Source organism: Erinaceus europaeus, chromosome 12, assembly GCF_950295315.1.
Source record: "Erinaceus europaeus chromosome 12, mEriEur2.1, whole genome shotgun sequence".
Classification (NCBI taxonomy): Eukaryota; Metazoa; Chordata; class Mammalia; order Eulipotyphla; family Erinaceidae; genus Erinaceus; species Erinaceus europaeus.
Genome location: NC_080173.1, coordinates 78621193 through 78633999, shown reverse-complemented (window position 1 = coordinate 78633999; position 12807 = coordinate 78621193). Strand labels below are relative to the sequence as shown.

At 45.5% G+C, this 12807-nt stretch overlaps 1 protein-coding gene across 1 annotated transcript in view; it reads right to left on the bottom strand.

Annotated features, from left to right (window-relative positions):
- NXN (nucleoredoxin) overlaps positions 1-4038 on the bottom strand; it is a 212777-nt gene extending 208739 nt beyond the window's left edge. The window contains exon 1 of the mRNA XM_007520419.3: positions 3573-4038. Coding sequence (XP_007520481.2) covers positions 3573-3941 — 369 coding nt within the window. The 5' untranslated portion in view covers positions 3942-4038. The remainder of the gene's footprint in view (positions 1-3572) is intronic.
- Between the last annotated feature and the right edge of the window lie 8769 nt (positions 4039-12807).

Here is a 12807-nt window from a genome sequence, read left to right as displayed (position 1 = left end):
TACATTGGCACCTACTAGTAAAGCAAGCAGAAGCAAGACAACTTTCCATAAAGGATTTTTCTTAACATGCTGAATCCTTTTATTTGGCATTTTCTCAAAGCTCCAATAAAGGTAAGAGGGGAACCAGGCAAAATGTAGGCTTAACATATATAGTCAACCCCAGACTTTCATTACTACATAAAGGGGAAATTAATAAAAGAAGAAAGAAAGAAAGAAAAAGAGAAATCCCACACGGAACTTTCTTTCCCAGCCCTAATTTTTTCAATTTTCCTTAGAGAAATGCCAGCCAATAACTAATTAGAACCATATTCTTTGTTATCCTACTGGAAAGAAGTATACAGAACAAATGTTAATGAGAACTTTAATCTGGAACTTTGGTTTCCCTTCACCATAAGACAAAATCCTCTTCTTTAAGGCTATTTGTATATGTGGAAGAAAAAAAAAAAAAAACATGGACAGAGTTCATCGACAAGAGTTAAGTGTCCACTCATGTAGCATTCTGAACTGGGAATGCCCTGGGCTTTTTGCTCACAGACTTCTAAGCACCCCAATTTCAAACAAGAGGGACAGTTACAGATAAAGAATTTGTTCTACAACTTTTTGGTTTCAAGGAGGAAATGATTCCTTTCAAAGTAAGTAGTAATTTTCAAGAGAGCATTTTCCATATGAAACACAGCAGGGGTTTTGTTTATTTGTTTGTTTTATCAGGTACATCACCACAATTAATGTTTCTAGAACAGGATTTTGAACTCCCTGTTCAAAAACATCCAGAGTAGAAACTATTTCTTCAAAAATTGGACTTGCTTCAGAGACTCTTAACAAAATATCAAAAAAAAAAAAAGGTAATACAGAAAGAAAGGCAGAGATAGCAAATGAACGAGACCACAGCACCAAAACTTCAAAGCATTGGGGGCCCACGTTTGAACTAGGGCTTGTGCAACACTTGTGAACAGTTTTGTTTGTAGACCAAGTCTACTTTCTCTCTCTCTCTCTTTCTCTCTCTCTCTCTCTCTCTTTTTATTTCCTTATTGGGGAATTAATGTTTTACATTCAACAGTAAATACAATAGTTTGTACATGCATAACATTCCCCAGTTTTCCATAAAACAGTACAACCCCCTCTAGGTCATCTTTCTTGGACCTGTATTCTCCCCCACCCACCCACCCCAGAGTCTTTTACTTTGGTGCAATACACCAATTCCAGTTCAATTTCTACTTGTGTTTGCTCTTCTGATCTTGTTTTTCAACTTCTGCCTAAGAGTGAGATCATCCCATATTCATCCTTCTGTTTCTGACTTATTTCACTTAACATGAATTTTTCAAGGTCTATACAAAATCAGCTGAAAACGGTCAAGTCACCACTTTTTATAGCTGTATTTATAGTAGTATTCCATTGTGTATATATACCACAACTTGCTCAGCCACTCATCTGTTGTTGGACACCTGGGTTGCTTCCAGGTTTTGACTATGACAAATTGTGCTGCTAAGAACATATGTGTACACAGATCTTTTTGGATAAATGTGTTGTTTCTTAGGATATATCCCCAGGAGAGGAATTGCAGGATCACAGGGTAGGTCCATTTCTAGCCTTCTGAGAGTTCTCCAGGCTGGTGAACAGTATTTTCAAATGAGGATCTGATCTGTGTCACCCAGACTCTCATCCCAGTGGGATTAGCAATGTCTAATCCAGGTCACCTTTTTTGTGCAAAGGGACTAGTGAGAGCAGAGAATCAGGTATACCCCATGTCATATCAAATATACTTTTTTCCAAGAAAAAAAAATATTAAGCGTGTAGATAACATCCTAACTTGCTCCATTTATCTACTATCCAGCAAATTTATTTCCCCCACAAAACAGGACAAACAGCCTTAGGTCTGGAACGTTTTACCATCTTTATATGTTTCCTAAAAGCAAAGAATCATTCACACTGCCCAGTACAAGCATTTATCCTGCAGATTTTGGTCTACCATAGACATTTGTCATAACAATGAAAATATATCTTTGGCAATTTATTCCTGAACAGCATTCTTCCCCCAAAGGATTATAAAGACAGCCACCAAGGAAAACAAAGGATTCCCACATTTTAAAGCAAGGAAGGCAGCCTGACCATTCAGAGCCATGCACTGTCAAGCATACAAACCCAACAAGGGCCAAAATCACCTAGAAGCTGGTTCAAATGCAAAGTTTAGCCTCTGATTGATGAGCCCCTGTTTAAATGTACATACTGTATTTGTTGAACTGTACATCACTTTGTAAATCCGAATCTGCATCTTACACAGCTTGGCAAGGTGGATGATTTACTTGAGACATTTCGGGTTAAAACACAAGCCTTTTTACTCCTACTACATCTAAATCAGGCTTCTCAACACGATTCTGAACAAATGAAAGAAACATATGGCATTCTGCCACCAGCCTCCCTAAAGGAACCTGAAGGTCCCTGGAACAGCCCTTCTCCCATCCACTCCATAAGCTCAGATTCTCCCCCAGAAAAGGAAGGAGCTGGATCCATAGCCTTGCATCAGACACACTAATGACACAGAAGTGCTCCAAAACTTTTTGCTTTGATTCATGGCAAATTTTTCTGAATTTGTTTTATTCAGACAAGTATCTTCTCCCAACAGATACATTAAAGAAAAACCCAAACTCATTTTTGGGGGGAGGGAATAAGAAGTTGACCGTGAAACATAAATATCCCTTTCAAAAGCCTTGGCTCTGGCCAGCCTGTACTCAAAATAATCCGTTTAGCATTGGCTTCAAAGTTTCCCAGGGCAGCAGTGCCCCCGTCCCCCCCCCCCCCCCCAGCAACCCGGATCTGCAGGACAGGGCTGTCCCTGTGCTAGAGAGGCTTCTGGGGAGGAAAGCAGGACAAGACAATGAAAAGCTCCCTGCTGGCCACTAATTCAACCGGGAGGAGGGGGAAGCGGAAGGAGGTAGAAAGATAAGGGAGCCCACACTCGCCCAAAGCCACGATCAGCGTCTGGCTCCCCGCGGCGCGGGGCGACGTGACCTCGGCCTCCAGGGCTGCGGCCACGCGGGGAGGGGGCTCGCGGTAAAGCTGATTTCTCCCGGAGAAGAAATGAAACTCCTGGTGTGGGCATGCTGGGTGGGGGACTAGCGCCCTCCCCCACTAACTGCAGGTATCCGCGGGGACTCTAGTGACCCAAGGAAGGAAGCGGCCCCTTTCCGCGCTTCTGCAGGGGAGTGGGGAGGGGGGCACCCCAGAGCGCAGCCACCACCACCCCCCCTCAAAAAAAAAAAAAAGAGGCTCCTCACATGTAGGGAGGAAGGGGTCTCGACTCCTCTGGACTCGAGTCGAGGTTCGGGGGGTACCGGGAGGTGTCAAACTTCCCACAGCGGGGCGCGGCCTGGCACCAGCACTGGGGAGTTGCTGCAGGAGCCGCAACCCGAGGGGGTGCTGGGACAGAGGCGGAGGACTCCGAGGGGCACACAGGAGGGAGCAGCGTGCAGTGACGGCGGAGGAGGGCGGGGGGCAGCCGGGCGGGTCGACTCCCGGGAATGCGCGGGCTGCTCACCCAGGCCGGGGGCGCCGCCGAGGCCCGCGCCCACGCTCACCTTTCTGTGCTTCTCCTTGTAGGGCAGCGCCAGCCACGGCATGTCCCGCACGAAGTCCTGCCACTGCCGCTGGTCCTGGTCCGAGGACACGAAGACGATCTCCAGGCAGCGCCGTGGCTCGGCTTCCGCGGCCGCCCCGGCCCCCGGCCCGGCCCCGGCCCCCGGCCCCGCCGCCGCCGCGTCCCCCCTCAGGCGACTGTAGAAGGCGGCCAGGCTGGCGCTGAGCTGCGCGCAGGGGGCGCTCAGGCTGCAGCCGAAGTACAGCCCGAGCAGCGAGATGCCGCGGGTGCTCAGCGAGTGCACGTCCACCTCCTCGCCGCCGCCGGTCACCAGCTTCTCGCCGAGCAGCTCTTCCAGGAAGCCCGACATCCTGGCCCACCGGAGCCCCGGCACCAGGGGGGGTGGCCGGGCAGGCGGAGGCGACCCTGCTCGCTCTGTCCGCGCTGCTGGCGGCGGCGGCGGCGGCGGCTACGGCGGCAGCGGCGGGCCCTGGTGAGAGGAGAGCCCCGCCCACAGGGCCCGGCCTGACCACGCCCCCTGGTTGACCACGCCCCCGTCGCCACGCCTCCCGGCTCCCCCGGAGAGCAGGCTCCCACCGCGCGGACAAAGTGCTGTGGCACTGCCCTGACCCGCAGGCTAACCTGTAATGCTCGGTTCTGACCGGAATGCCTGGTAACGAAGTGAAGAAAGGAGAAGGGCCTTCAGAAATGGCCTTTCCGAGGCTGAAGTCCGCACGGAGCCGGCTTAGCTCTCCCCTCCCTCCGTTTTCTCTCTCCTGGTCTCCAAAGATTCTCACACGCCCCCCTTCCCAGTTCTTTCCCCGCCTCTCTTCCTACACAAACCCTTAGCTATTTAAGTACCCGTTGACCTCTCATGCTGTGTTTAAGACTTGAAGATCTTCACCCCAAAAATGACCACTTTATCAGGCTAGGTTTTGCTGGACACTTTATTATTATTATTGATAGTTTTATGTGTGGGTGAGGGAGATAGTATAATGGTTAGGCAAACAAATTCTAATGCCTGAGGCTCTAAGATCCAGGGTTCAATCCCCCCCACACCACCATAAGCCAGAGCTGAGCCATGCTCTGGTAAAATAAATAAATAAATAAATTTGTTTTTGAGAAAATCTTGGTTTACAAGACTGTTTCAGAAGCACAATTTCCCACCTCTTCAAAATGTGTTAACTGCAGAACTTTGGGGGGAGGGTATGGTGACACACACTGACCATGTATGGGTGTGAAATTATACCCCTGAAATCTTTTGATTTTTGTAAAACTCTGTTAAATCACTAATAAAAAGAGGGAAGGAAAGAAGAGGGAGGGAATAACACATACTGCAAAGCGCAAAGACCCAAGCAAGGATTCATGTTCGAGCCCTCCCACCTCCCCACCTACAAGGGGGTCACTTCACAAACGGAGAAGCAGGTCTGCAGGTGTCTGTCTTCTTTCCCTCTCTATCTACCCCTCCCCCTCTCAATTTTTCTCTGACCTATTCAATAAACTGGAAAAAATGGCCACCAGAAGCAGTGGACTCAATTCACAGTACAGGCACCAAGCCCCAGTGATAACCTTGCAGGCAGAAAACAAACAAACATGTACTACCACACCTCTTCCCTTGTAGCCTGCTCCCCCCACCCTTGAAAACTTTAGCTCTGCAATCCCAGACTAGAGGCTTGTCTGCAATGAACTTTGCTTGTCCCCTTGCCTTGTATCTTGATTTATTCCACAAGAGAAAGAGCACTCATTATTTTCAATTAACCCTTTCTTCCTTCTTATAGCACTGCTTTGCTGGAACTGAGTTCCTTTGGCTGTTAACACGACTTTGCTCTGTATATTTGGAGCTCTCTACTGTAATAGAACAGGAGGATGCCACTTCTTATATTGGCTGTGCTGCTCCTAATCTGGTGCTAGTGACATGTGAAGGAATCCATACGAACATGTGGGTTGATTGAACTCCTCACTATGAGAATCTTGTCCACATGACAAACAACCATTCCCCACCAGCAAGTGACCCTTTGCCACTTCCAATATATGACCCAGTATACATCAGATGAATCAGTTCCATAGCTTATATGTTGATAGTTGGGGGGAAAAAAAAGATCTAGGCATTTTTATTTGTGTGTGTGTCAGCTAGAAAGATGCTATCAATGCTTAAAGGATTAAATAGACAGTCTGTGACATGTTTTCCACACATCCACACACGAAAATAGAATATATACCAAACAAACCCATAGTAGGAGACCCTCCAGTGCCTGTGAACTTCTCACCTGAAAACGGGCCACTGGCCACTAGATGTAATTTCTTGGGTGTCTACTGACACCTAGTGGAAAAAGTGTAAAAGAAAATGATATACCAGCACCCCATATGAAAAAGAGAAGCTGGTAGCCAAGTAGAACATTTTAAATTTATATTATGACAGCATTACACACACAAACCAGCATTCATTTTATTATTTTTAAATATTTTATTTATGCATTTATTTATTTATGAGAAAGATAGGGGAGAGAGATAGAGAGAGAGAAAGAACCAGATATCACTCTGGTACATGTGCAGCCAGGGGATTGAACTCGGGACCCCCATGCTTGAGAGTCCAATGCTTTATCCACTGCAACACCACCTGGACCACCCCCATCACTCATTTTACAAGAGTTTGTTTAAATCTCAGAATGTAATTGAATTGCAAGCTTTTGCACAAACATAAATATGTATATGCAACAGTCTCGATTTTTCTAGGTTAAACAGGGATCATAGTGACCTAGGAGGTGACACAGTGAATAAAGAATTGAATTCTCAAGTATGAGGGCCTGAGTTCAATCCATGGCATTCTACATGCCACAGTAATACTGAATCTCCTCCCCCTCCTCCTCCTCCTCCTCCTCCTCCTCCTCCTCCTCCTCCTCCTCCTCCTTCCTGACTTCCCCCTCTTCCTCCTCCTTCTCTCTCACACAAATAAATATTGTTAGGGCAGGGGTGGCATTGTACCGATTTTCAACTTGCTGAAATTGTCACCAATAGGTGGAAGTCAAAAGTATAATGACAATATTTAAGATTAGATCCACTTTCTTAATATCCACATAATATTGTTCATTTCACATGTGGACCCTTGGACTGAAGGACTGGCTGCCCATAGGCAGACAAGCACCTTATCACAAAGGCAAATTCCAAGTTAATTTTTGGAGTATCATACCAACACTTGGTGCCACTACAAAAAGAGTGTTACTGTAAAACACAAGGAAAGTATCACATTTTTTAGCTAAAAGACAGTTTAAAATTATTAGTACAATGCACATTAGGTTAATGGGTATTTTTTTTACAGAATAATTTTATTTATTTGCTCATATGAGAGAGAGGAGACAGAATCTGAGCATCACTCTAGCACACACATCACCGACAACTGAACTCAGGACCTTGTGATTTAATTCCAGAGCTCTAGCCACTGTGGCACCACCTAGTATACATGGGTGTCTTTAAACTTTAATTAAATATCGGGGTCGGGTGGTAGCACAGCAAGTTAAGCGCATGTGGCACAAAGTGCAAGGACCTGCGTAATGATCTGGGTTGGAGCCCCTGGCTTCCCACCTGCAGGGGAGTCGCTTCACAAGCAGTGAAGCAAGTCTGCAGGTGTCTATCTTTCTCTCCCCGTTTCTGTCTTCCCCTCCTCTCTCCATTTCTCTTTGTCCTATCCAACAATGACGACATCAATAGCAACAATAATAATCACTACACCCGAACTGCCCCTGCGGCTCCAGACAGACTATGACCCACATAGTCAACGACTGCCACCTCTCCAGATTCAAAGGAGGTCTCGAAACTTTACATCAGGCTCAACCTGACGCTGTTGACTGGCTACGGAAGAAGGGCAAACGCTAGAAGAACTACAACAACAATAAAAATTGATTAAATAGCTTCTGTTTCTTAAATATTTGTTTGTTTATTTATTTATTTATTTATTAATGAGGAAGATAAGAGGAGAGAAAGAACCAGACATCACTCTGGTACATGTGCGGCCAAGGATTGAACTCAGAACCTTATGCTTGACAGTCCAATGCTTTATCCATTGCACCACCTCACGGATCACGATTAGATGTGTTCTTTTTTTAATTTTATTATTTATTTATTATACAGTTTTGTTGCCATTGTTGTTTTATTGTTTTAGTTATTATTGTTGTTGTTACTGATATTGTTGGATAGGGCAGAGAGAAATGGAGAGAGGAGGGGAAGACAGAGGGGGAGAGAAAGACACCTGAAGACCTGCCTCACCGTTTGTGAAGCGACTCCCCAGCAGGTGGAGAGCTGGGGGTTCAAACCAGTTTCCTTATGCCGGTCCTTGGGCTTTGCGCCAGGTGCACTTAACCCGCTGCGCTACCGCCCGACTCCCTAGATGTGTTCTTATTTTATGCAAATCACATTGAAAATACCATTAAGAATCATGAAGAGGGAAACGGAAGGTAGCGCAAAGAGTTAAACGCACATGACCTGAAGTGCAAGGATCCGGGTTGGAGCTCCCTCTGCCCCACCTGCGCGCGGGGGGGGGGGGGGGGGGGGGGGGGGGGGGGGGGGAATCGCTTCACAAGCGGTGAAGCAGGTCTGCAGGTGTCTATCTTTCTCTCCCCCTCTCTGTCTTCCTGTCCTCTCTCCGTTTCTCTCTGTCTTATCCAGCAACAATAACAGCAATGACAACAATAACAATAAATACAACAAGGGCAACAAAATGGGGGAAAGATGGCCTCCAGGAGCAGTGGATTCATGGTGCAGGCACTGAGCCCCAGATGACCCTGGACACACACACACACACACACACACACACACATACATCATGAAGATACAGGGGACAAGTGCAATTTTATACTGTGACATTTTCAAATAAACACTGCAGAGATGTAACAGGACTATGTTCACTCATATCCCACAGAAGCCAAACGACAAGGTGGAGTTAGGTACAGAGGGAATTTTAGAGATCCCAAGTTGGGGGGGATGAAGTCATTAATAAAATACTTAACTTTGGTATACAAAGTGCAAGTCTGATATAAAGAGGCAGTTTGTTCATCATTTCACTTTTATTATTTTACAAGAAAGCACTTTCCACTGGAGTGTGTCCAAACCAGCATCTGGCACCTTGGGAAGTGAGAGTTTGAACATACTGCACATGAAATATAAATAAATGTAGAGAATTGTTGGTACAGCAGGCCTTGGTTTGAAGCCAAATATTGCAGCTGCTTTCTAAAGGGGTGTAGAAAGAGGGGATTTGCAATGGAAATGATTCCAAAATCATAATTCTAGTGGGCGTTTGTTACAAGAAGACGCCCAAAGAGACTCATTTGACTTCTTGTAAAGAAAAACCAACATCCCTTTGGTTTGCGGAAAGCACTCTGCTTATGTAGTTCAAAAGACCCACTTAAAGAGAATGTACCTACTGATATTTAGCTAGTTACATTATGTGAATTGACTGACTTCTGAAATTTATTATTCTTTTAAAGTATGCATTGAAGAGACACAGACAGAACCTGCCTAACAATGTACATAGTGTACATATTAAAGACTCTTGCTTCGGGGAAACTGTATTCAATTGTATTCTAAAAGTACTGGGGTCAGGTGGTGGTGCACCTGGTTGAATGTACACATTACAGTGCACAAGGACGAGGGTTCAAGTCCCTGATCCCCATCTGCAGGGGGGCAGAAGCTTCACAAGTGGTAAGTCTCTCATCTCTCTTTCTCTCTCGTGCCTCTCGATTTCTCTCAGTCTCTCCAAAAAAAAAGTACAGGGGCCAGGTGCTGGTGTACCTGGTTAAGTGCACACATTTTGGTGTACAAGGACCCAGGTTCAAGTCCCTGGTCCCCACCTGCAGCGGGAAGGCTTCAAAAGTGGTGAATCAGGGATGCAGCTCTGTCTCTCTCCCTCACTATCTCCCATCCTCTCTCAATTTCTCTGGCTCTATCCAATAATAGATAAATAAATAAATAAATAAATATATTTCTTTAAAAAAGTACCTGATGTCATATAAAACATGCAGAGGGGTAGCGCACCAGACTAGGGTGGGGGTGGGGTGGCTGTCGTTTCACAAAAGGTGAAGCAGGTCTTCAGGTGTCTATCTTTCCCTCTCCCTCTCTCTTCCCCTCCTCTCTCAATTTTTCTCTGTCCTATCCAACAATAGCAACAATGGAAAAAAGATGACCACCAGAAGCAGTTGGTTTTGTAGTGCAGGCACTGAGTCCTAGTGATAACACTGGAGGCAATAAAATAAAATAAAATAAAAACTTGAAGAGAAAAATTATATATATATATATATATAATTTATTGCACTTGGGAGTCGGGCGGTGGCGCAGTGGGTTAAGCGCAGGTGGTGCAAGGCTCAGGGACCGGCTTAGGGATCCCAGTTCGAGCACCCGGCTCCCCACCTGCAGGGGAGTCGCTTCACGGGCGGTGAAGCAGGTCTGCAGGTGTCTATCTTTCTCTCCCCCTCTCTGTCTTCCCCTCCTCTCTCCATTTCTCTCTGTCCTATCCAACAACAAAGCAACGTCAACAATGGCAATAATAACCGCAACGAGGCTGCAACAACTAGGGCAACAAAAAGGGGGAAAAATGGCCTCCAGGAGCGGTGGATTCATGGTGCAGGCACCGAGCCCAGCAATAACCCTGGAGGAAAAAAAAAAATTTATTGCACTCGTGGGAGTAAACACTTTTGCTGTGCTTGAGAACCTGGGTTTGAGCCCCTGGAACAACATGCAAGTGCCACACCGTGACACTCAAGAACCTCTGTGAACAGTGGAGGGGGCTGTGTGCTGTGGTATCTTTTATATCTGTCTCTCACTCCCTCTTTGTCTCTTTCTGACTTAAATTGAAAGGGGAAAATTCCACTAGGAACAGTAGGATTGTACAGTCATACAACTCTGCAGAAAAAAAAAATCAGAAATGTCATACCTTATTTTTCAGGTATAGTGGTATATATGCACAAATTTGTATGTGCAACTATCTACTGGCACATTGCTGACATTAAAAGAAGACTAAGGGGAGTCCGGCGGTAGCGCAGTGGGTTAAGTGCATATGGCACAAAGCGCAGGGACTGGTGTAAGGATCCCGGTTCGAGTCCCCAGCTCCCCACCTGCAGGGAAGTCGATTCACAAGTGGTGAAGCAGGTCTTCAGGTGTCTATCTTTCTCTCCCCGTCTCTGTCTTCCCCTCTTCTCTCCATTTCTCTCTGTCCTATCCAACAACAACGACAACAATAAAAATAAATAAGGGCAACAAAAGGGAATAAATAAATAAATAAAAAGAAGACTAAGAAACTGTAGTATCCCTAATTGTGTATTAATAAAGGTGATTAGTTTATTTCATTCATCGTTTGGAATACAGAAGAGGCCCTCAGTCATGACTGCACTTCCCATGATTTCAGTTAGCCACAATCCCCTGAGTTTCAAAATTATCATGTACAATAAGATATTCTGAGAAAGAAAAAAATACAGTTCACAATGAATAGCTCAGGTGGCATGAGAACTTGGTGGTCCATAGGTATCAGATTCTACTATCCCAGTTACAGGCCAAGAGTCTGTTTCTCAAAAGCAGAGTAGTCACTGCAAAATATGGCAGGTTTTGCTCCATAGTCCTTTGGTCCTTATAAGAACACCTCAGATTCTAAATGTTGTTATCTGCCTGTGATTTAGAGCACCACTATAGAATTAATGGATCATATGGTCCCTTTCCCTTTCTTTCTCTCTCCCTCTCCCTCTCCCTCTCCCTCTCCCTCTCCCTCTCCCTCTCCCTCTCCCTCTCCCTCTCCCTCTCCCTCTCCCTCTCCCTCCCCTCCCCTCCCCCTCCCCCTCCCCCTCTCCCTCTCCCTCTCCCTCCCCTCCCCTCCCCCTCCCCCTCTCCCTCTCTCCTCTTCTCTTCCTACCAAGTTATTGCTGGGGCTTGGTATGGGCACTACTACAAATCCACTGCTCCTGGCAGCCATTTTTCCCTTTTTTTTTTTTTTTTAATTGGATAGGACAGAGGGAAATTGAGAGAAGAGAGGGAGGTAGAGAAAGAGAGGGAAAGACAGACACCTACAGACCTGCTACACAGCTTGTGAAACATCTCCCTTGCGGGTGGGGAGTCGGGGGCTCGAACCCAGATTCTTACACCTGTCCTTGTGCTTTGTACTATGTGTACTTAACCCAGTGTGCCACCACCCGACGACCCCTGATCATACGGTCTCAGTAACAAAAGCCTTCTCTTTTTCTTGACTCTATTCAAAATTAGCAGCTATTTTAGTCACTTGGAAAATGGGCCAGAGTAACACAATCTGCTTTTCTCTAGATGCTGTTAATAGTCTCTCTTTTAAATGGGGAAAGGAAAGTCTCTTCAACAAATGGTGTTGGAAAAATTGGATTGAAATAAGCAGAAGAATGAAACTGAGCCACTATATTTCCAAACACAAAAGTAAATTCCAAGTAGATCGAGGACTTGGATGTTAGACCAGAAACTATCAAATACTTAGAAGAAAACACTGGCAGAACTCTTTTCCATCTAAGTTTTAAAGGCATCCTCAATGATATGAATCCAATTACAAAGAAGGCTGAAATAAAACTAAACCAATGGGACTATACCAAATTAAAAAGCTTCTGTACAGTAAAAGAAACCACCACCCAGACAAAGAGACCCCTCACAGAATGGGAGAAGATCTTTATATGCCATACATCAGACAAGAGGCTAATAACCAAAATATATAAAGAGCTCACCAAACTCTGCAACAAGAAAACAAATGACTACATCCAAAAATGGGGAGAGGATATGATCAGAATATTCACCACTAAAGAGATCCAAAAGGACAACAAACATATGAAAAAAATGTTCTAAGTCACTGATCGGCAGGTAAATGCAAATAAAGACAACAATGAGATACCACTTTACTCCTGTGAGAATGTCACAAATCAGAAAAAGCAGCAAATGTTGGAGAGGTTGTGGGGACAAAGGAACCCTCCTGCACTGCTGGTGGGAATGCAAATTGGTCCAAACCCTGTGGAGAGCAGTCTGCAGAAGTCTGAGAAGGCTAGAAGTGGATCTACCCTATGACCCTGCAATTTCTCTCCTAAGGAACCAAACACACCCATCCAAAATGATTTGTGTATACCTATGTTCATAGCAGCACTTTTTTTTTTTTTTTTTCTTTTACCAGAGCACTGCTCAGCTCTGGCTTATGGTGGTGCAGGGGATTGAACCTGGGACTTCGGAGCCTCAGGCATAAAAGTCTCTTTGCATAA